Source organism: Periophthalmus magnuspinnatus, chromosome 17 (genome assembly GCF_009829125.3).
Source record: "Periophthalmus magnuspinnatus isolate fPerMag1 chromosome 17, fPerMag1.2.pri, whole genome shotgun sequence".
Lineage (NCBI taxonomy): Eukaryota > Metazoa > Chordata > Actinopteri > Gobiiformes > Gobiidae > Periophthalmus > Periophthalmus magnuspinnatus.
In genome coordinates this window covers 5,105,720-5,131,233 of record NC_047142.1, presented here as the reverse complement: position 1 = coordinate 5,131,233, position 25,514 = coordinate 5,105,720, and the positions used below count along the sequence as shown (strand labels likewise).

Here is a 25,514-nt window from a genome sequence, read left to right as displayed (position 1 = left end):
TTACAGATAAAACTGTATTGATCTCACTATTGTGTTATCCTGTCTGAATAACTGTCCAGACTTTGGGTTAGTGGTTAGAGTTGGTTGACTGGAGGTATCAGATTCAGACAGAGCCACTCCGCAGTGCCTAACAAACGAGGGGCTGTGGTGGGAAGGCGAGGAATTTACAGCATCTACCTTTCATCTACACAGGTGGGCCGACCGCGGGTACATGCTCTTCACTCTGTGCCCAAGCCTTAAAGAATGTGCTGTGTAGGAGCATCGTGGGGCAGATTTAAGCGGCCACAACAACTATCGAGGGAGCCAGGAGATCTCCAGGTGGGACAACTTCATTATACACAGACGTATGAGCTTTAGATAATAGTATTTCTGTATATAACAATTGTGCTATTTTAATACTGTCAATTCAGGATTACCTAAAATTATTCTAATTGCTAATGAACACTGTTTAATTCTGGAAGAAACATCTTTTTTATTCTTTTTCTTTTTTTTATTTAATATAATATAAACTTAAATACGGCCCTAAATCACAACCCATTATTGTGAAAATGTGGCATAGTAGTTTTATTTGATGGACAATTAGCGTATCAGTATTTTACATAAGTCAAACACATGCAGAACAATGAACTGGCAAAGACCACAGAATCTCTTTTGTCATTAAATTTATTTTGTTAGTTTAATTTCTATAGTAGGTGAGGAACAGTCACACAAACTTAAGCATAGTTTTCAGAAGTCACAGTGTTTCAGACATGGACAAGGACATTTTTTAATTACAAAGAAGATGGAGGAATCTCAAAAGATTTCTCCTTTCTCCCTAAAAAAACCTCTGCTCTAAAGTGTTGCTGATCTCCCCTCACCATTGCCCCCATCTCACAATGCAAACAAAACAGCATAAATCTGCAACAAATAGATATATTTATATATAATATATATTTACTCTTTAAAAATAGAACTTCAGTCTAGATACTAGCATCTGTACAAACTACAAAAATAAAATTTTAATATAAATAATTTATATGGCATGACATTAACATTTTGAAATAAACTACAAACCAATGCAGAAGCTCCCCCTCCCCCAACAAGTTCTATTATAGCTGTCTATGGTTAGGTAATGTGAATGACACTTGCTGTTTTATCTTCACAACTGCACAGTAGCTAATTTACACTTTACACAAAAGCTGCCACTGATATGACATGAGTTTTCCCTGCATTTTTAACCTGGCAGTGATAAGACCAATACTGATCAATGTAATGCAATGCAGGCTTATGGACTGAAAACAGAAACAAAACAGAACATACTGCTGTATTATGCTACAACTCCCTTTGCATTGGATTAAAAAATTCCCTTTTGAAAAATAAACAATGGAATACACAACTGTTACGCAAAAAGTGACAGACGTGAACTCCGCTTATGTGTTGAGCTTACAAAAACTGCAGAAAAATACCTCATCACAGCTCGTTCAAGTAGTTTCAAACAGCAGAGGACACAAGACAAGAGGATGGACATAGTATTTACAATAGTGTTATCTAACTAGTCTATGGTGTAGTAAACGATACAAACAAAATAATGAGCTTTGAGAAACATAGGCACAATGATTGCCAAAACTGTGACATACAACAAAAATACAAATATGGACTACAGAGTTGATGGGGGAGGAGATACTGCATTTTTAAGGCAAATCACTTAAAATTATTTTAAAGTGTAGCAGCAAAAAGAAAAATACAAATAGAGATAAAACACTGACCATGTATGTTCAATAGTCTAATATCTTAATAACATTTTCTGTGGACACTTTTTACATATAACACATCTTATTCTGTACAATGTGGGGGCAAAAACACAAGTGTCCCACAAACGAATAATCTTTTACATCTTACACAAGAGTATACCCATGTTATACAGTACTCTTTTAAATAGCTTCCCTCTTTTTAGTATAAAATATATACTCATAAAATTATATAATTATTAAAACAAGGCCTTAGAATCTGTCCTTGAAATAGATCCTCTCCTTGCTTTAGTGAAGACTATGTACAGAGTTGTCAAGGTGCAGAGCCAGAGAGGCAACATGGTGCTCAGTGAAGCAGCAACAAGTTTGAAACTCAAATAGACAAGGCGACACGAGAGGAGAGGAGTCTAGCAATCTTTGGATGCTTGTATCCTCAGGCCACCTAAAAACACAGGATTAAAACATTGGTTAGAAACTGGTACATTAATAGGGACAATGACAAATTAATTGATGATTTCAAAAAGAGGTTACCCACCATGTGTCTTGCCTTGCTGATGCTCCGTCTTGTGCGTTGCTTCTAAGTCCTGGAGCTCCAAAGAGTCTCTCTTACATGAAGAAATGTTTGTTTTGTCACTGTAAGTCCTTTTAGCAGCGTCGAAACAGTCCGACTCACTATCTGTGTCAAAACCTTCATGCATGTAGCCCTGATAAGCTGCTCCCGGTAAAGTCGGGTGCACGGCCACAGTGACAGAAGCAGTGGCTGTCACCATGGTAACAGGTCCCTGTGCGCCCTGTTTCGGTGGCAGGGCAGGGCCGGGCCCTTTAGTCCTGTTGGGCAGAGGCCCTCTGTTGCTCTGAACCCTGGGACCGCTTTGACTAGTCCTCCCACTGAAGAACTCCCTGTCACCAGGCAAAGGCTGACTGGTCCGTTTATCTCCGTCCCAGCACGTAACCTGGGACCCGTGGGTTTGTGATGGCTCCACTCTTCCTGTGGTGTTCTCTTTGAAAGGCTTCACAACCTGTCAAAAACACACAGTATGTTAGATTTATATTTTTACAACATTACTTATTAAGGGTACTTTTAACTGAATAGTTCTGTAACATACCGTAAGCTTGGGAAAGCTGGGGTTTGTGCTTGCTTCCAGCAGGATGTGTGATGTAGGTGGCACATTAGCATGAGATGCAATGTATGCACTCCGGTCACAGTACTTATAATCATCTTCAATACCAGAGGTGGTAGTGACCTCAGAGTAGTACTCTGAATCTGAGGACTCAGAGAAGGCTGGTGGATGGGACGTCCTGGTGTTGTGGTGGCCTGTGTAGTAGCCATGGTGGGTCATTGGAGGAGGCATGGAAGGTTCAGGTGAAGGCAGCCGACTGGAGTTATCCACAGGGGTGACCTCAGCTGGAGGCCCCATCAGAGACAGGAGCACAGGCAGCAGAACCAAACCATTGAGCATGCCCAGAACAGTAAGGAGGGCCAGCACAGCAAAGAAGTACCTAAAAGAAGCAAAAAGGAGCATTTCTGTTAGCACCACTATGATAATGTCAATGCAAAAGTGTTAACACTCAGTAGCCTATAATGATGAAGAAAGCTATAAAACCTAAAGCTAAAAATGCACATATAATTGGTACATGAGGAAGGGAAGTAGTTGAGTGGAAGGAGCCAGGGAAAACCCAGTGTTTGTGTATCAAAGGCTGGGGGTGGGGGGCAAATCTGATTCCCAACTAAAGTCCAACTAAAACATGCTTTGATGGCTTTGCTGCAGCTACACAACCTTCTGGTGCTCTGTTTTGGACTGTGTGTGCGTGCATCTCAGTGGAGCTCTGAGGAGGCCACGGGTGGAGGCAGAGCCACAAGAAAGAGCTCCCCAAGAAAATTAGAGGACTCCACTTAAGCACTAACAGAAAGCAGAGCGGGAGAGAGACATTGCGATGCTAACCACCAGCCAGACTTAAAGAGGTAAAGAAAAAATTATAAAAATGAAGGAAAATAAGCCAAAATGGACAGGAGTAATTGCTGTAAAAGTGTTGTGGAATGGTGCTTCTGTCCACTAACAAAACACTTGCCACTACTTAACATGACAAAGCTCAAGGTTTGGGAAAAACATTCATTAGATTCACTGCAGGGTGTGATTTCTTGCCTTCACCACCATCCTTGCTCTAACCACAACTGTCTTTCAACCCCACACAGACATTCAAATTGCGTGCCTAATCTATTGAAGCTGCCTCCGAGCACAAAACTCAACAAAAGTCAAGTTTTATCATTGGTTTTCCGCAAAAACACACATGCAAATAGTGTGTCCCAGAGTCAGGGGGACCTCCAACAGCGTCTCACTGTTAGGAATTCTGTTGTTTATATAAACTGTAATCTTTTCCATTCGTGGTGAGGGTCTGGGGAGGCATGCCTGTATGCGTGTGAGAAAGCCAGTGTTTACATGTCTCCACATATGTGCGTATTTGTCCGCACATTTGTGTCCCTCATGCTGGAAGTGTGCATGAGTGAGGAAAGAAAGATCGGACTTGGAGTGAGCCTCGCTGTTTATTCAATGCATTACAAGGCCAGGAGATGTTTACAACAGTATATTTATGCTGCTCCCCTGCTCTCCAGCTCTGGCTTGCCCCTTTCACCTGATCACTGCTTCAGCGATGGCTAAACAGGACCTCCTACAGAGAAGACCCTGCCTTTTCTCCACACAAAAAGAGTCCAACTTTAACTCCTATCTATTGTATCATAGTATTAATACACATAATAACACAATATAAGGCCAGCCAGATGGTATTTATCTTCCTTTGCTTCTGTTCCTGTATGGAAAACTGCACTGTTTGAGTCATGGAGGCCTGCTGCAGTGAGTGAGCTCAAGGTTGTGGTTTGGGTTTTTGGGCCGCGACCACATTCATCTGAAAAACATCAAGCTATTCGCCTTTTTCCACTCTGACCATGAAACATTGGTAGAACGCACACATACATTCATTCTGTTCACACATTCGGCCTGGGGAGCCATGGCTGTTGGTGGGCTCATCCTCAGGGCTGACCAGTTCAAATTTAGTCTATTTTTTTCTACCCAACATGAAGAAAGCCAAAATGAATGATAGGAATTTTTACAGATTCCCCCATGTGTAGAAGTAGACGGGGTGAATAAGAGTGAGAGACACCACCCAGTGGGTAGCAGAACACTTCCATGTTTACGAGCAGCTGCTACACACCCTTGATGTTTTCCCCATTTGTTGTGCTCTGAGGTTAAGGAGACAGCAGATACATGTGTGCTAAGATTGACAGAGCCAGGTGCATGTTTGTCACTGTGTGTGTGTGCATAAATAGGGGTATAGCATTTCCACCTGCATGCCCCTCTGACCCTCCACAAAGCTTCCTAAGTGAGACTAGACAACTGGCACCACACACCAACAAGCAGCAGCAATGGCGCTAAACCAAAACAACGATTCTTCTGAAGTTGATATATGAGGTGTGAGCTGACATGAAGTGTCTTCCACCTGGCCATGTGGTACTTGTATTGATAATCTATACAGCATCTTACCTCATAATGAAGTCAAATTCAGATCCTGCCAACATCAGAACACCCAGCAGTGTGGAGATGGCTCCATCGACCACCGGGGCGAACATGTGCTCCAAAGCCACAGCTGAGCGCTTGTTTCTGTTGCCAATCGCCGTCAGGAAGCCCTGTGGTGGAGGTAGTGTATGGAATGAGTTGGAGACCTTGCTGATCACACAAAACTTGCACTTGTGGGCTATAACTGGCACCCTTTTGGAATTTTGGGTTTTGTAGCTCTTTGCGAATAAAATCCTTTCAGTGTGATGTGCTAAACCTCCCGGTAATTCTTTAAGCACTCAAATTTCCATCTGAATTTATATTTTGGGAACGAGTCCAAATGTCATTAAAGGAAAGAAAAACGTAATAATAAAATATATCTGGAGACCTACCAGTGCGATGTGAACGGTGAACTCCACTCCAATGCCAACCGAAGCAATAAGGATAACTACAGGGATGGCGCTCAGTTTGATGCCGATCAATCCCATAATTCCAAACAACTCCACAGTCATCATGGCCAGAATAAACACCTGACAAAGAGAAGTAGAAAGGCAAGGTTATAAATCAACATTTTATAGTACGAATCTGACAGAGAATGAGGCTTATGGGCCTTGAAACTGCATGAATGTATGTAATGTGGCAGCCATTTTTCCTGTTCACCCCACACAGTCTTTGACCCAGTGCAGAGGATCCTGACCACACGGCTTCGGATTACAGACCCTCAGGCTAATACCACGGTCTTCTCTTCTCTCTTACTCTTTTTTTTTTTTTTTTCTATAAGTAAATGACAAGCGCACTATAACAACCTTAAAAGAACTGAAGTACAACTTAGAACTTTTTCCCACCACGAAGTCATAAAGTTAGCTTTAGATTTTTTAACACCTACAATGTAGAATGTAAGGGTAAGCCACAACACAAACAACAACAGCCAGTCTGCTAATTTGAGCTTTTAATCACAGCAGGAACTTTCTCACCAGGGTGCAATCGCATTCAATTAAAAGTTGCTTTATAGCCAATTCAAATACATGCATCATGAAGCTGTAATTCTTGTGCAGCAGAGATACTCAAGTTACAAAGTCTTGACTGCTTTTGATCACATTCTGTCTAAAAAGATTTCTTCTAACAGCTTAAATCAAACACATTCCACTTGGTTGGAAGTGGCTCTGTTGTTGTGCTACACTTATATTGGTGTATATGGGGGCCCCGAGGTAGCTAGCGGCAGTCCCACCAGCTTGTGTGTGAATGAATGCATTTTAGACTATCCCTCACACACATGCATATATCCCTGATGGATGGGTTGAGTAGGCCAAGGTCGCCACTGGGCAGATCTGTTCTGTCCTCTTCCCTGTGACAAAAGCTGCGGAGGGAGCTGGAGGTAGAGGCTTCAGGAGAGCAAAGCCTTTCCTTCGCTCCTTTGCATTTCTCTTTCTATGGCCGACCCAGCCTGAATTAGAATGACAAAGGTCCTTGTATTTGTGTGTGCGAGCGGACTGGCCCTCCACAGAGCAAAAGGGGGCCCCCAAGACAGAATTATTGAGCTGTGCTGAGAGGGGAAAGTGAGACGAAGGCTGCAAGGTACTAATGATATTGTTGATGAAATGAGCGGACTGAAGTAAAAAAGTGGACTTACAATGATGCCAGCGGTCCAAGGGTTGAGCAGGAGAATGGCGCAGACCAGGAAAGTGCAAGCCAGGACAACGCTGATTGACAGAAGGAACCAGTGTCTGAGTCCAATGTACTGCTCCCAGAACAGGAAGGGGTAGCCGTTTGGGTAGTTGAACACACCCTTGCGACTGAACTCGTCACAGATGGCCCGCACACTCTCGATGGCCTCCACAAAATCACTAGCCTGTCTGAGACCATTCAGGTAAAATGGGAATTGGGCAAACTCCAGGGGCTCTGCTGCTGGAACTGCAAGAAGAAGGAAGAAAACAAGGTGGTTCATAGTCTAAATGCCAGAAAATTTGCCTTAACAGTGCTTGGCAAGCCAACATTAGACATGCATTTTCGGTTAAGGCAGCTTAAGGCCAAAGTAATTTGTTTTCAGAGGAGATACTTACTGCGCAGATTCTCCCCCGTGGTGTCATACTTGTCATGGATCCACTCTCTGGGATGGGGGTAAAAGTTGGCCTGGGAGGCAGCGTAGCCCAAAGGATCATTGCTGACCCAAACAGTCAGATAAATGTAAAAGACCTCAGGTGGGATGAGACCTTCTGAATCCACCAGTCGACGAGAGGTTAACTAAAATAGAAAAAAAATGTTACAAGCTGGTCAGAAAAACAAAAACAAAAAAACAATAACTACAAGGCAAGGCAAGTTTATTTGTAGAGCACAATTTGAACACAAAGTAATTCAAAGTGCTTTACAGAATAAGATAAACCTTTCATAGATACATACCTGGCTGTAGTTAAATGGATCTTTCTTGGACCCTGTTTGGATGAGAAGCTTGTAAGCCAGAGCTCCGTCCTCTGTGCCGTTGCGATAGCTGTCAGCTGTAATCCTGCCTGACTGCCAGTCTGCATCAAACGCAACCTGAAGCCCTGTGAGGTAAAACACACTTGTAAGACTCTACCATTCACAAAAAAAACAACTTTATTTTGACTAGAACATGTAAAGCAACGATGAAATAGTCAAACATGAAGTTGTTTCATCTCATTTTACACTCAGCTGGTTCTGATTGACGTGTTAGCTATTACTTCCTCCTGACTAGGCCTCTGACAACTTCTAGCCTGGGGAACTTTCACAAAGATAACCCATGACCCCCAGCCAGTCTATGGCACCACCCCAAAGCCCAGGTGTCCAGTACCACTGAACTTTCACTCACCCTTCACAAATTTTCACCCTTACACACTTATGTCCTTTGCCAAAAACCTGAAAACCTTATGCTTACGTCATTATCTCAAGGCTCTAGGGGAAATCAGAACATTTCTTGACCTAGACATTCAAAAAACAACATGGATTTCTTACCTCTAAGCCAGTCTTGGAAGTAGTGCAGCCACATCCGGGGTAGCTTGTTGTTGCTGTCCCGAACCACGTATTTCACTGAATTGAAGGCATTGTGAAGCTGAATGAGTAGCCTCTGTGAGCGGGCGTAATCAAATTTGTCCTTTGTGACCATGTACATATTATAAAAAGAGAAGTACTTGAACTGCGCATCGATAAAGTCATACTCCTTAGTGTCTCTTGGCACAATGTCTGTGAGGTATAGTCCATCGTGCACCATGGTGGTCCCATAAAGGCTTAGTCCAAGTAGTCCCAGGAATAAGACCACCACAATAGCTTTGCTTTTGGGCTTCAACAACAGAGGGGCATATTTGTCCCGGGCAAAGCTTGACAGGTTCCAGTCCAAGAAGGGCAAGGGGACACACTTTTTCCCTGATTTGGAGTCTTCCACTTGGGCCAGAAGATCCCGCGTGGAACTGGACGTGGGGGTGAAGAGCTGAGATCCAAAGGGGTCGGTGACAGTACTAGTTGGTGTTGGTGTCGTAGCTAAACAAAAATAAGAACAAAATGATTAAGATCTGGAATAAACTTTGTGCATTTAACAAAAATTTAACAAAAACAAGCTTTCGTTACCTTGTGTTTGAGAATTATTGCAGACGATAATAGATGGGCTGGTGGATATCTGCGATGTTGGTGGGAGAATGGTGACAATGTGCTGTCCTGCTGCATCACACTGTGTAAAAGCTTGCACAGTGGTCGTGATGTGAGTGCTCGTGGTGATGGTGGAGCCTGTGGCATACTGGTGAGTGGGGGCCGTAGAGGCATGAGACTGCTCCCCTCCATCTGACAGCTCGTGGGGGGAGAGGTGGATGACGCGGTCGGAGCAAGGGCTATACAGGCAGCACAGAACGTCCAGCCGCTTGTCCTCTCTGCGGTGAAGGTCTAAACTGAGGATAGCGGGGAAGATGAGCAGCACCATGGCAAAGTTGAATACAACCACAACAGCCGCCTGTGGGAGACATATTGAAAATGTAAATAAATGCATGATGTGAAAATACTCCACCAAGAATATACATGAAAGAAGACACTATACTACACTATTTTTGTTGCAAGTCAGCGCAAAACCATCATCTAAAGCTGGCTTCAAACTCGGGCCAGTCTCTAAAGCTGACAATCTAACTAGCTCGTGGTTTCCAGTCTGTGTATGTCTAGGGCATGCTTGTGTGTTAGCCAGACCACCCACAGATCAGAGCAAACCGCTTTGACGACCAATGATATACTATGCACTCTTCTACCCTCTTTTTGTCTATTTTTTTAGCCTGTCTCTTCTTTAGATTATTCCACAGTAAAATACACGCACACAAATAGCCCTGTAGGTGCAGTGGCAATAAAAGTGGGAACAAAGAGTCCGAATAAATGTCACTTCCCTTAAGTTATCCTATTCATTTTCACAGCAGCCCCAGGCCCCTTAGTGGGCGATTGTGCTGATGTCTTTGAAGATTATGTGCAAAACATACCTGCAATGAAAACGCTCGTAGGGCAGGGATGGGCACAAGGGCTGCCATAAAAAACGCAATCATGTTGTTGATGGAAGTCAGAGCCACACTGGTGCCAGTGCGACGCAAGCAGTCTCCTGTCTTCTCCTACAAAGTAAATGCATGGTTAGAGAAGAACACAAAACACAGTATACATTAAAAAACTCTTAAAGGGTTACCTTAAAGGGGATGTTCGAGCTCGTTTCTGTAAAAGAGTGGGCCAATAGAAACATGTCATCTACACCAATGCCTAGAGCGAGGAATGGAAGCACCTGTGGAAGAAAGGATTTATTAAAGCATAGGTTTTACGTTTTAGGATTTAGGTTTAAGATTAAAACATTGTGTGTAGTTATAGTTTTTAGATCTACCTGTGTGGTTGCAGCATTGAAGGACAGGCCCAGCAAAGAGCATAGACCCAATCCAGCAGCCACAGACAAAGCTACCAAAAGTACGCCAGCAAGCCCCACAGCACCCTGGGACTTAGCGCAGTCCCAGCGCAGCATTGTCACACAGGCATAGGCCAACTACAAAGAAAGCACACACGTAATGAGAATGAGAACACAATACAAATTATTTAAATAAGCACAAACTAAAAGTAAAATCTAGATTTTCATTGCCAAAATAATAGTCCATTACCATTAGAAGGTATCCACCAGCAACCCTGATGGCACTGACATCAGAGAAAGACTTCATGATATCGTTGAGGGTGGTAGTAGAGAAAGCATGAAGGGACTGGCTGGAGTTAGATGGGACGCTCTCATGGACCACCTAGTAAATCAAAATAAAAAAACGTTAGCAAAAATACAAAAACAAAAATGACTACAATGTATTGGGTTGCTAATGATTCCTTAGTGAGAGACCCATATTTTAACAGCTCCTTTGAAATGTGCGTGTGTGCGCGATAGCATGTGTGAGAGTATGACAACTGAGGAGTAATGAGCACAGATGCCAGAGGTTGTGAGGTCAAAGGTGAAAATGGATGGGATCAGATGGCTTTGGAGGGGGCTTCTCTCTCCCCACTGCTTCATGCCACAAATTGACCAACACTCCTCAAAAGCTTTTCTACCTGTGAGCGGTTAGTCATCAACCGCCAATCTCCAGCACACATCTGTACTTGCTCTTTTAATGTGTCTAGAGTGAAAAAGGGGGGCCCAGTGTCATTGTCAATTTGGAGTTGTGTAACCCCCACTTCCACTAGTCCACATGTTGATGACCGGCCTCCCCTCCTTACTAGGGACTGTGGTGGGTGTCAGTTATCAGGGCAACAGCTTGTTCCTATAACTAGGTCTCTGACAGAGAGAGATGACTGGCCTACCACACACACATACGTATAAATAGTATATACCTAGTGCCCTGGAGTGCCCCGCGATTGGCTTTACAAGGCAGCTGAGGACTGATGGAATTCAGCTTTTAAATGTGTGTCCAAAAACAAAACGACACTAGGAACAAGAAGTTTCACTCGCTTTTCAATCCCACCCTTGGCAAAACATGTTCCATTAGGTCCTTTAAAGTGTATGTACTCACTTCAACAAATTTCCTTTGCCAGGACTCCAGGATGGCAGTGGCTTTTTCTTCATTCCAGTTGATGTCATGGATCTCATAGTCATCCTTGAAGTGCTCATAAAGCTGCTTAGGACTCATCAATAAGAACATAGTTTGGAGAGCCTCCGCGCTGCAAAGACAAAGCAATGATTTTAAGATTTGTAAATCTAAGCCCTGTTTATGAGCTACATCCTCCAAAATATGCAAGGCTATTGGTCGAGTGAATGACTACAAGCTAAAGATGCCGTCTCTTCCGCTATTTGTCTGACTGCCAGTGCATGTGCCAGTGTAAACAGTTTAAAGCAGGTGTTATCTCCACTGTCAGTCTAGACCGTGATCCCAGATGTCCTTGGGTTTTCTTGGCACAGCCGCACTGAGCTCAAATTTGCAGGAAACTGTCATAAATCATATCTTAAACCAATGTGTGGCTCTCTGCAGTAACAAGTGCAACTCTGTGAACTTCATTCACAAACATCTGCATTGGTCACAATCCGTGATCCTGACCAACCCTGTCACTCCATTTGTTTTGGTCATGTTTTATATCCTTTCATAGCAAATACATTAAAGTAACTCTACAAAAAAGTCTAGTAAAAAATATTTCTTTAATTATATTTTTTGATTTTCACAGCAAACGTATTTTTATTATTGAGACATATTTCAATAGCTGACTTGCACACACACCTTAGCAGAGTGTCCTGGCTGTTCTTGACCCGCCCCCCCAGGATCAGCTCCTCCTGCCAGTGCATGAACTTCCTGCTGAAACCATGGCAACCACCCTGGAGACGCCCAGCAATGTCAGGGCTCTGAAAAGACGGAGGCGGAAAAAAAGTCAGCCATTTCTGCCTGAAAACACCATATTCAATACAGCTTCATTTTGAACGTACCTCTTCTAGCTCCTTATTGGGTGCGCTCAAAGGGCAGTCCGGGTCTGAGGGGTCTAGACATGGCCTGTTCATGTATGCGTGGCCCACCTGTTAAGTAATGAGTATTGTTAAATAAATGAAAAAAGAACATAAAAACAAGTACACGTAACAAGAAGTAATCCAAGTCATTACTGACAAACAAACAAACAAACAAAAAGAGCCTTACCTGTGCTTTGTCTAGCATCTCCTTGAAACCCTCCAATGGCGTGAATTGACTTAGCTCCTCCATGAGTTTGACCGGGTCTAGATTCATCCACTGGATATCTGGCATTCCCCTGTAGAGAGGAGAGGCACTTTTAATGAGCATACAAGCAAAGTATATTCAATCACAACCAAAGAATGTGTTCAATCGTTTCAAGGGCATGGGGCGAGTGACAGTTACAGGGTAAAAAAGCGTTTATTATCCTGTTTCACGCTGCCACAATGCACAGGGAAGAGGCACAGTTGCACCCACTCCTCAATGTCTTACACTAAGTCATAACGATTACCTCTGCCGCTGCAACATCTTGATAAGGAGGGAATTGAGTATAGGGAGGTGACTACAAACATTAGAAAGACACTGGAAATGAATGCTATGGATTTTAAACTAAACTACTGCGAAGGACCACGCTGAACACTGGGTAAAAAGAAGTATGGTGACTCTCCCTCCTCTCCTATCCCCACATACCAGCGTCCTTTCTCCCTCCACTCCAAAGACACACTCCTTTATCAGCTAGTTTGTGCTTGAGTGAACCAGGGGCCTTTTTTGTTTTTTCATAGATTGCCGTTCTTTGTTCCCTCACTTTTTGCCTCAACTCTTCTGTCATCTTTCTATTTCACATCTAAACCTGGGAAGTGGATTCACACTAGCACCCCCATGTGATAAAAAGTGTAATTAATAAATCAGAACAGATGTTGAAGACTAGTCGGAGGACGAGGAATCATCAAAGGCTTCTCTACTCCCCTCTCTGCCGCCTCTCAGGCCAACTGGGAGACTGAAGGATGGGAAACATGGGTTTGTTTCTCAATGTGCTGGCTTGTCATGCAACATACCAATGTGACTTCTTGACACTAACATAAATAAATAGGTTGTTTGCAGAAAACCATCTGCTATGATCTAAACAATTTAAATGAGCGAGTCAATTGAAATATCACTTCTCAGGCGGTAAAAAAATCTTTGAGTGACTCAATTTCTCAAAGAACTTTGTCCAACGAAAAGAAGGAGAAAAAAGGGGTCCGAAAACGCCCAGACTCCACTGTTAACCATCTTGTAGCTTCTCTCTGTCTTTCTCCAGGGACTTGAAGCTTGAATACTGCCCATTTTATTTGTTGGACAACTTGGGAGCTGGGAGCCTGGGGCATTACCATGAGAATGCTGAGTGTTAGCCGTGAGCGGACAAAGCTGCCCCCCCTCCCTGCTCTAGGGCCCCTGCACTGATGGACACTCACTCGTAAACTGAAAGAATGCTTACCATTGTCTGACCCAAAGGGCTCCCTTGCCACCACCGCCACCACCCCCTCTTCTCTACCAACCCACCACCCAACCATCTCTCCCTCTGGGTCCCAAAGAACTCTATTACTGAGCCGGGTCCTGTCAGTCACTGCAGCCCCTGACACTACAACTGTATGTCTCCATCCGTGCCCATAGCCAACCAGCTTTCTGCCACATGTGAACTAAAGCAGGACTTACGGCAAGTAGGCGGAGCCTCCCTGTAGTTTGGCCCCTTCCCAAAAACAGTCCAGTGGGGTGATTATCATACAGGGGAAGAGCTTGTCAATCATCTGAAAATCATAAAACAGAAAAAAGTTAAATTTTGCTCATATGTAACACCTCAGTGTAAATCGGTGATCTAAACGTACCCTCTCAATCATGACATTCTCAATAATAGGCACTCCTGATTTGTAGCATATTTTATTAAGGTCCCATGATCTAGAACAGAAAATGACAATGTTAAGCATCGAACTCCTATCAGCATACTAATCATTTGATCATTAAAAGCACTCTTACTTTCCAAACAGTGACACCTGGACTTTGCTGGCGGACAGGGCAGCCTCCATATGCACTAGCAAAGCCTCCTGGGTAAGGATATTGGTGCCCTCCTCTTTGGGGGTCTGTATGAGCATTTGTGAGGTGAACACCGACTCCTCCCCTTGCTTTTCCCTGGTGTATCGCAGCTCCTGACTCACCCGGCTGCCAGCTGCAACACAACAAACATCCATCGGATTAGAAGATAAATTTGAATGGTTGTAGTTTTTGTTCATATCCCCACACACTTCCACTAGAACACACACATTCATATGGAGCTACGCCCTTGGCCCTCACCAGTGTTGGTTTTGAAGGCACTTCACACAGGCTCGCGTCTGGCCAAGAGAAATGAGTAATACAGATTCTCATTGGTTCTCTCTGCCAAACAGATGTGCCCTGTTAGTTAGGAACACCAGCCTTCTGATGCCCCAAACCCTCTTTAGCACTTCAGTCAGAAGCAATGTTACTGTATCCTGCAGAAAACTTGAACTAATATGCTCGCATAGAGATAGACGGTGGTGTAAAGAAAGTTTGAGGGCTATGTTGTGCTGTGTGGTAGACTCCAGTCCCCTAATTACAGGAGGTTGCCCTGAAAAGAGTTTGCCAGCCGGGGGGATCTGTGCCTGTGCCAAGTGGACATAAAACATGCCGTGCTGGATCACAGAGGGCCCGTCTGCCCCCTCTTGCTCTACCACAACATGACAACCCTGTACAGAAAGGGAGGGGGACAAAAAGTAACTTTGAAAACTGCTTAGTTCTAACCCCGAGACAGTAGTTTGCCACAAAGCATCTACCAACTACTATGCTTAGCTGTCTTTCTAATCATTTCTTTCCCTCTTTCTGTGTCCGTGTATGCTCCTCCCCCAGCCTAGAGCAGGCTCCTATAATTGATGGGGAGAAAAGAAAAAACAAACTATTCAGCCTATGCTGCTTAAAGTGTGAGATCAGGTTAGAATGTGGGCGTCAGAGATGCAGGCCAATATTTCTAGGCTTCACTTTCAAGGCTTTAATTACCTACGCAGGGTCTGCCTATATCAGGTCACCTCATTTGTTTGGACTTTTTTTTTCTAAGGTCTGGCTAAGAGCATACCCCCCAAAAGAAAATAGCCCAAAAATAGGGCTTATTCTTTGTAGAGCATTCTGGAGAAGTCTGGCTCACTACTGATACTGTAATGGTACAAATGGTAAAAGTCAGAACCACCACTCCATGGTAGGGGTAGGCTATGATTTGTTCACAGAAGATATGCTAGAAAAGAGAAACTAGAAACAAAATACAGAAACAACAGCACAAATATGCATTAGTTGTTGGGATTTATTTGAAAGGCTGTTCACACTTATTCTCCAAGGGGAAATACAGTCAACTCACTTTGCTCACACTGTCAAATACACTAACAATGAACATGTTTTAAATCCGGACGAGCTCCCCAGGACTCCACACAGTTTCCTGACTACACAGGTTTCTAATCAAAAAGCCTCCTACAAAATGGAAAGGCCTTCCACTTCAGACATCTGCTAAAACCTTTTTTGACATTTCGTATGTTAACCTCTGCAGTGTAGGGTTTTGATCCCAACAGGAATTGGGTGGCTCGGAGAGACTCTGGCTCTGTAATTACAGGCCTCCTGAAGTAAATTATAGCTATTTGTGTCTCGTTCCTCCCATCTGGACCACCCAGACTGCTCCCTCTCTCCTCTTTCTCGCCTTCCCCTTCAACCCTGGTCCGGCCCCAGCCACACAGCTCTAAGCTCCCTGCTTCTGCTCTCACTCTGTGCGGACCGCTACCTCTTGCCTTATGAGTTTGGGTCTAAATTTCTTTTACTATCCAAGTTTGTCCTCCCTTTTCTCACTCGCTCTCACCCCCCCTAACCCCGATCTGAGTACTTGCACTCCACAGTCACAACCTTAAAGAGACAGTTCCCGGAAATTTTTTCCCACCACTGAGAAGAAAGAGCCTTTTAGTGTGGAAAACAGAATTTAACACCACTGTGGTTGGTGATTTTACTACATGAGTAATGTTGCAAAATATTAGACAAACAGTATTGAAATGAAAGCTCCTTTTTGGGTGGTTCGATGAACATGACTCTTACAGGAACTTGTATATTAAATATAACTTTTTATACCGCAAGAAAGGCCCTAAAGTCACACACAAGATAAAATATTGAGGATGACAGCACAGCTGTGTGTAGGGTGTTTTTGTGCGGTGTGGTGCAGTGGAATGACTAAGTGCATGTGTCACAACAACAAATGCTGCTTTCACCTGTCCACTACTTCTCAAGAGTGCAAAATAACTTTTTTTAATGTATAAAAACAGGGCTCATTAAAGATTTAGCATTTGAATCAGATTCTTTTGAGCTTTAGAGTTTTTCTTCTGGGTTCAGGCCATACTAGGTCAGGACGGGCCACCTTCAAAGTTCAGTGTGGTAGATTAGCTGGATTAGGGGGCCACTGAAAGACCCCACGCTGGTATGGAGGAAGACCTGAAATGACGAAAGCTGCAAGTGACAACTATTCTGGTACATACCATGACACTAGAAGAACAAGTGACAAGTGTCTGTACCTACTCTGACACTAGAAGAACTACAAACTACAGTTTTAAAACGATCCATGCCTTCATCATCCTATGGCTTCTCTTAAGTGTCAACAATTGAGCTAAATGAACAAATGTTTGTGGCACTGCCTCATAAAAACAGTCAAGCTGCAGAGGGCATCTGCACCAGTGTTGTCTGGCTGAGAGTCAGACTATGAGCAACACAGTCCTGCCCCGTGCCACTGCCGATCCTGGGCACAGCCTCAGAGCTGCCCCCAGCAGATGGGCGCTGCTCCATACAGCCCATAGCCCTGAGCCACACTCAATGCACAGGCTTTTGTCATTCAACTCAATTTCTTTCAGAAGTTTCACAACAAACAGTAGAATAAAATAAAAGGAGAGTTTCTTTTTCTTTTTTTTCGACAAAAGCAAATGGACCAAAACTTTCCCAGCGGGTAAGACAATGAGCGAGCAGGCTGTGGGAGGGTGAGGCTGGAGGCACACAACAGAAGCTGGCACTTCTGTCTTACCTATAGAAATACATTGTACACATTGTGCACACTGTATCACTTGGGACTTGTCTACGTCTGTGTGATGTAGTTACTATCCAAACAAGTGTAAATAAAGCATGCTTTTGTTCCATGCTCCTCTCATCAAAACATGTCCATTTGAGTTCACACTTAAAACAATGTACAAGTTGATAAACAAGATGAAAAATCAGTTTCACTTACATTCTATTCAGATGTGCCAGTGGTGCTAGCCACCACACATAAATTTCCACCAGGGTTGGCATTTAGGCACTTTCTATTTCCATATGTATAGGCTTGCCTCTGCTAATTATGCTAATCATGGGCAGTGTTGGCCACTGTGAAAAATAGTCACATTAGACACTCCACTGACCGCTAATACTGCTTAATGTGTGGTTGAAACATACATTCATCCCTGCCTGAAAGGCAAAATTTTTCCACGTTGCTGGTCGCATTCACATGAGAAATGAATTTATTGAGCCCAAGAACCATTTCTTTTTTCCCTCCCAAGTACCAAGAAAATGTTCAGTCTCTCTCCATTTCTCTGTCCCTTCACTTTTATACTTTGATGGTGTAAAGACAGTGGCAAATGGAGCAAACTCTGAGGTGACTGGTGCTGCTTTATTCGGTGCACAGAAAAGACAAGGGTTGGACTTGGCCAGGAGAAGAATGAATGCCAAACTATTATTGATGACGTTTTCTGTATCCCTCTCTCTTACACTGCAGCTTTTCAGCAATTATCAGCTTCTGTGACAACAGTCTGAAATACAGGCTCCTGGAGGCTGATGTCATCCCATCATGTACAACATTCAAAGTAAATTTACTGTCCTGATGGCCATAATTGTATAATACTACAGTACTTCTTGTGCGTGAAGATGGCAGGGTGTTCTGGTTGTCATCTACACTGTACTCGTGGCTGCAGAGTGTGTGTTTATTTGCTGGGGGTGGGCTGGCTCAGACTGTTGAAGGATGTGCATTGGGGGCTGAGAAGGGATGTTTAGGAGCAGGACTTGGACTGAGCGATGGCGGAGAGGGGGTGAGATAAACATTTGGAGGTGACCCAGGCTGACTCTGGTCTTGTTTGTTCTCTCTACCAGTGAGGTCCTGGGCCCTGAGCATGGGGAGTTTATTTATCTAGCTGGGGCACCACTGTGCACTATTCACCTCCAATAATGCCTCATAGAGCTGCCTTTCTCTGTCTGAACTGGGCCGCTGTGTGCGCTCACATGAATTATAGCATTTACCTGCTGTGCCGCGCCGAGGTTTGTTTAGAGTAACCACTCCAAACACACAAAGTGCCCACATGTGCATATGCTTATGGGCGCAAACTCAGCCACATTTCTCCGTTCTAATCAAGGTGTTCCTCAACGCTCTTCCCATCTGCTAAAGATCCTGTCTGATTTCATTGCGAGCCGATGCAGATTGTAAACATTCACGCTATGTAACTGTGTATAGTCCTGAGCTCCCCCTTTACAATCCTCTTTTTACATGGGCTTTTTATGGCACATGTGGTGAGCCTGCTATCCACATAAGCCTGGTCTCCCTGCTCTCATATTTAGACAGCTTGAGTGTGTGTACACGTCTGTCATACTTCACCTAAACTCCGCCAAGAAAGGATGAGTTTAGTTAACGTAGGAATAAACACCCGCACTTTCACGTTGACGCCAGTGCTCCATCTCATTCTGTTCTGGATTTTCTGTAAAAAACCTCAAACTATTCAGACAATTACCCCACTGTGAATGTCATGCTTAGGTAGCTTCCTCTCTCCCTGTAAAAGTCAAAAGAATTCACTAACTGCTTCATCCTTTGGGGCATGAGAAAGTTGTTGTTTTTTACTTATAGCGAAAACGGCAGTTTAGTAAAGTGTCGGCCTGCAATAAACTTTCCAGTCTGTTCCTGTCCCAACCCCCAACGTCTCGCCTCATCCTCTTCTTCTTCCTGCACCTCTTTTTACGACTCTTTTTCTTAACTCTGGGACAATGCAGAGTCGGTCAAACACGAACACCAACATTTAGACACTTAGAGAGGGCGACTCTGTAGGTAGCGTGACATATTTTTAGTAGTTTAGCTCCATGCCATCCCATAAACATAAACGATAATATTCTCAAATAGGTATGAATGAACCAGATCTTATGAATTGTTTGACTTACATAATTGGACAATAATGTAACAATGGTTCACTGCAATCTGCCATCATTTACATTGGTGATATAATGCAATTTTTTGTTACGGCACCCATGAAAAGGACAGTTTGAGTGCTTTCATTGGGCTTTCCCTATATGGATAAAGATACATAAAATAAAAAAGGAGTAAACAGTAACTTAAGATGATGTTTTGATGATCCCATATCTTTAGTTACTATGCTACAAGTTGGAGGTAGATCCTAATCCTCATGTCAGACTAAACACACAGATATGCTCCTCACCTGTGCAACTGAACACAATAGCGGCAAGTCATTTTACTTTTAAGCTTAAGACCCTGCTATTGCACAACTGTCTGTTTAAAGGTGAGCCAATCAGACAGGCTTATGTTTGTCTGCTCATTACGATCTATAATGCCAAACCCTAAAACTATGGAGCAATGTTGTAATACTCTTCACAAGGTTTTGATCTTGTAGGAGGAAGGAAACAATTAAAAAGTCTTTGGTGGCCCGACTTCACAACGTAAGGAAACAGACAGGTATCACGGTATAAACAGTGAGTCAGACAGACAGGAGGGCACACAGTCAGGAAATCCAGGCTGGCAGACAAATGGCTGGGACCAGGTGGCAAAGATGACAAGTGGAGACGGAGTGTGAGTTGCTGGAGTTGAGCTAATATATGATAGGAAGCACATGCCGAGCTCTGACATGGCTTACATCTGGTTGGCTAAGGTTTCGCTTGTTTATTCTACACAGTTTAGGTGTGAAGGTTTGTTTAGTTTAGATAGATTGGAGGATAGAGCGTATGCACAAAATCAATCTTGAGCAATGAAAGGTGTATCAAGACATAAACAAAAGATACAACTAATTGCCCTTGGACAACACTGAACTTCAACAAAGATTAACTGGTTTAAACTTGCAACAGTAACATAATGTGAACCCTAAAACCTCTAAGTGAGAACTGAATGTTTTTATTTAATTGAGCTACAAAATGATGCTAGTGCTACTAACATGTTGGTAAATTAGAATAGATGTTTTGTGTCTCAGCACTAATCATATGGACATATTCTCTCCACTACATAGTTTGAGTGTTTAAGAGCATTTGTCACACTTCGCTAACATCTTTGCACAGTACTGTAGGTCATTCCCTGCTCCTGTTGCCTAGCTTATGTGCAATGGTGCATGCTATTCTGTGCGAGATAGAGGCTGAGGGGAGAACTAACCTCGCCTTGTTACCAAACCACTTTACTTTCCATTGAGGCCCTAGCAGCTTTGTCAATGGGCTATTGGTGAAAACAAGGCAGGCAGAAACTTTAGAAACACGGCCACGGCCTCTTAAAGGCACAGCATTCCTTTTTTTTTTTTTTTTTTTTTTGCAGGGTCCCCCCAACTGCCACCCCCATGTCAGCAATGCTCTCTCAATCTTGCTGCAAAACAACTGGCAAGCACGTATCAAAACACGCTCCCCTTTAAGACACAGAACGGCACAGCGTAATAACAAATCAATAAAAAGTTAAATTTATCTTTATGATACATTTTCTGTTTAATGTAAAGTTTAAAACTGTAACTGACAAATGCTTTCTTTTATATTCTGACAGTTCATTCACAAGTTTTCAACTAAAAAATCTACACATTGAATACTGAAGTTCACAAACTGCTAAGGTGCTTTTGACGTGCGCTAAACAGGTGGGTAAACTTCTATTTTTTTCTTGTGAGGTGGTTGTGGTGGAGCTGAGGAGTAAAAAAGGGTGGGGGGTTTGAAGGAGGTGGTGCCTACTTGCCTGCCTTGCCTCTTGTTGAATGGAATCCAAGAATAGTTAGGGACCACACAGGGAGTAGAGGGAGAGAGAGAGGGGGAGAGAGAGAAGGGGGGAGGGGCCAGAGTCCTCAAAGATGGCTAACCATTCACACAGTCCATCTGCTGTGGGGATCAAGCCTGGGGGTTTAAATGGATTTTTGTGTGTGTGAAATAACAAATAAAAACGCTGCCACCCCATGATAAAAATGTTAACGTGAAGGAAAAGTCAAAGATGTGTTTGCTCATTAAGAAACCAGCAGACATGAGCAGACAAGACTAAGTTGTGAAGTAGAACACAATTTACTCTCAAAGTAGATGAGAGTTGTCTTAAAAGGAACCACAAGTCTATCTGGAATGTGCAGCGTACATGATCTAAAAACAGTACAAGGAAGCTCCACGCCAAACAACATCAAACAGGCTTTCATAAATCCTTCATCTTAGCTCTGTCAGTCACTGAACACCTAGTGCCCTCCCATGGCACTCATCTGACACTAACATGGCCACCCTGCACAACTGTCACTCAAACTATTTATCACCACAAAAATAAATTATATATATATACACACACACACACACACACACACACACATATATATATGTCATCTTCATGTTTACACCGCAGAGCCAGAGCCAGTAAAAGCCCCAAAGAAAATATTTTGCTCACCTTCTACCCATAGTTGTTCGATGTCCGTTTCGATTGCTGCCACCCTGAGTCCTACAGAAAGTGCTCCGAATACTAAGAGTCCGATAAAGAGGACTTTCCCACAATGCCTCTGGATGTGGCATCCCAGCGAGAAGAGAAGAGCCTGGAACCTGGCGCGGATCCACAGGGGAGCTTTCTGACCTACAGCTTTACCCTGTGCCAAAGACAGAGGATAGTGTTAGCACCAAAACACCGCCATGCACTTGTATCCATAGAAACTGTAATAATGCTAATATACAGCTATGACACCATTACACTTCTGCCAGTGATACACAATACAGCAATAGTTTGTTTGAACAGTTCATTGGTAGCAAAATCTTATTATGCAAATTCAATTTGTCTGTAGCAATAACCTAGAATAAGCAGACTACTTGCAAAGTTAGAAGATTTACAAAAACTTCAAAGAGTTGTAATTGTTGCCCTTTCCTTTTGGTAGACATATTTTTTAGTAAAACCAAACATTGTATCTGTCTTATAATTAGTTATTTTTATATGAAAAGTATAAGGTGAATAACCAACTATAATACTACAATATAATATTTGCATTACTCCTTTTGTTACACAAAGTCTACAGAGAATAGTGCAGGTCATAGAAGCTACTCTAAATGTTTACAATTGGACTGTAGCCTACAACTATAGAATAGTATTGGCCCTTCAGCAGGACATTGTTTTATTTCTATGTCAGTGATAAGTAGCGCCAGAGCCTAGTCCTGGTGTCCATCCTCAGACAGAGCTCTGAATGTCAGTGCAGCACAAGACATTGCTCTGGTGTTGTGGTTTCTCTCGAGCAGCGCTGAAACACGTCCAAGCATCCGGGCGGTCCAAAGATGCTTTGTCAGATCAAACTCAATCAGTGAATTCCTTTTACAGGACCCACCACATTTCCAAACACTCAGCCTTGGGCCAGTGCGCTCTGTGCTGCTTTACCCAGCCCCAAACACGCACGACCCGAGAGTCACGATTATAACAAAACTCTCCTCTTTTAACAAGTAGAACTATTAGGACATCATCAGGCACTTGGCTGCTAAGTCCATGACTGATTTAATCATCTAAACCGTCCACTTTACTGTCCTTTCACTTTACGCAGAGAAAGTGCCTACATTCCGTTGTAGTTTACTCCGGAGCCCCGGTGGTCCCAGACCCCAGACGGAGCTCCCACTTCAGCCTGTCCCACATGTGCCTCACACTTGGACAAACTTTAACTACATTAACAACTATTCACTGGCAATAGCTACTGAATGAAAGACCTGTTAACAAAGTAGGCCTAACCATAAGCATCTTATCACCTTAGAGATCTGTTTAAGTGCGAACGCGGCGTGGCAGTAGCTGGGTCTGCGGAGGAGCTCCGTGCTCGGACGCTGCTGCTGGGAGCGCGTATAACTCGGGGGTAAATCTCCAAACACGCTGGCCCCTGGGACCCCGTGATCCGAGGCCATAGTCCAAAGACTGGAGGGGTAATACTAAAGCAAAGCGACGTACAGGAACGCAGCGAGTTCACGAACAATAATCCGACATAGGAGGGGATCGCATCCAGCGACACCGGCGACAAGTTGGAAGAACGTTTTCTACTCTTCCCTGGAGCCAAAGAAGTCTCGAAACTCCATCCCAACATTATGCGCCCAAATCCGTAACGATCCTCCAGTCTTCATTCGCCCTGGTAGTGTGAGAAACAACTCTCAGACAGGCGAGCAAACTCGTAGTAGAAGTTGTAGTAGTGGCGGTGTGCGTCTTGTCCGTGTCAAGTCTAACTCCGTTCTCGTAGCGGTAACATTTGGATCTGTTCGCCTCTCGGCAAATCCTGAAAAGGGAGGTTTGATGGAAAAGTGCTCCGGCTCCCATTGGCCAAGGAAGAGGCAAATTACTTTGCAAACATCGCCTATTATTAGCTGCTAAGCAACAGCTCACCAAAGTGGAGAGAGAGGGGGGACCACCCAGGCTGCTCCTGCCCGGGCTGGAGGGGAGGGGCTGAGGGGGAGGGAGAGAGGAACTCTTTCAATAAACTCTGCTCACACACACATGCGGCTGCCTGGCCGCTCACTGCAGCTCTCTAAGTAGTATTCCCTGTCACCAGGCCCCCGAGCACCCCCAAGACGTCACACTTTTAATATTATTCAAAGTTATGCTGTATTATTTTTATTCCGTAGGGCAGTCTATGGTAAAATGCGATTGCATCAACATGTTTCAGTCACTGTACAAATGCAACTTTTCATTTTGCATGTAGCAGCTTCAAATGTGCATTATGTGACCAAATATAACATTCTGAAGCATGCCCAAATGGCAGAGATCCTGAATAAAAACATTGCTGGGACCCTCCTGTCATTGCCCTGTAGGCAGCTGTGTGCCAGAGTAACAGCTGTACCTTCACCCCATGTGGCCTGAGGCTGAAGTAGGTTGATAGATTTTCTTACACCTTAGAAAACTCATGCCCTTTGCCCAATAAAAATAAGCTTGGGTGTATTAGTGGTTTGCTCATGAATGCATATTTTCACAAACACCTTGAAGGCGCCCGGCCTCTGAGCGACGGCCCCTTATCTGTGCAGACTTTTTGGAAAGTTTCCACATCTTGCCATGCATGATTTCATGAGTTCAGAAGGTGCTCCACGTCAGAACTCAGACTGAAAGGAAGACAGTGGACATATTGTTTTCTAATCTCCCACTAAAGAAGTCACAAGTGTCTCAGTGGTGTGCTCCTGTAAGCCCAGACCTTATTGGCCCCACTCAGGACAGTCACTCAGGACAGTGTAGAGGTGAAGAACTAACACTTTTAGCAGATCAGTCGTTTCTTACCTAAACATGACGCCTGCAGAACATTTGGCAGGTGTCAATACAAGGCAATGTGAAGGTTGGAGGACTGGTGTGAATAAGGCTCTTAGATACATTGACAGTGGACACACAGTGGGAATCACAACTGTCTGTCATCGCATCCATCATCTGTGTTTACATGTGACAGGGAGGAGGTACAGTTACATTGTTCCACAGTAACAATCCACAGTATCTCCTTTAGTTTCACATGTTTGAATTGTATGTGTACTCTCTAATTCTGCCTCTGTAGTAACCCACAATGACCCCACTTGTTTATCATTATGTTATTAATGAGTATTAGCTACAAACACGCATTGATGTATCCGGATCACCTCATTATTAAACTTTTTAAACAGTTTGGGAACTTTTATTCTCTATTCAGTATGTACAATAAATCATTAAATACATTTTACAACATTAAAAATACACCACTTGATCTGTTATATTTTATTAAGTGATCAGCTCAGATTTGAGGACAAAACAGATATAGATTTTGTTGAATGCATTTGTGCCGTAGACTCTCATACATAGGTTCAGGTGAGGATTCCCGTTGCAATTTGCACCCTTACCACTAGGGGCCAGTAAAACGTATCTACTGACAATCAGAAATATAACAACATCAATTATAATGTCTGATATATTAAGGAATAAGAACATAAAATAAGTAAAACAAGACTGAGCAAGCACTTTTTACTAGAATTTAATTATGTGCGTACTTGATTGTGTGATAACCAAAGTAAATATGTGCATTGATAATAAATATATAAACTAAAATGTATATAAAACACACATATAA

The 25,514-nt window shown here is 43.4% G+C and overlaps 1 protein-coding gene across 1 annotated transcript; it reads right to left on the bottom strand.

Moving 5' to 3' along the window:
* Nucleotides 1-660: 660 nt before the first annotated feature.
* Nucleotides 661-23,762, bottom strand: ptch2 (patched 2). Its single transcript, XM_033982210.2, has 23 exons — nt 23,203-23,762; nt 21,878-22,070; nt 14,206-14,395; nt 14,058-14,127; nt 13,888-13,979; nt 12,385-12,493; nt 12,180-12,266; nt 11,977-12,098; nt 11,278-11,425; nt 10,390-10,521; nt 10,122-10,277; nt 9,933-10,025; nt 9,736-9,861; nt 8,852-9,227; nt 8,243-8,764; nt 7,673-7,815; nt 7,336-7,516; nt 6,906-7,186; nt 5,668-5,805; nt 5,264-5,406; nt 2,834-3,227; nt 2,263-2,746; nt 661-2,169 (listed from the first exon to the last, which is right to left on the bottom strand). Exons 1-23 carry the CDS (start codon nt 23,350-23,352, stop codon nt 2,135-2,137), a joined length of 4,365 nt encoding a protein of 1,454 aa, XP_033838101.1. The 5' UTR covers nt 23,353-23,762; the 3' UTR covers nt 661-2,134.
* Between the last annotated feature and the right edge of the window lie 1,752 nt (nt 23,763-25,514).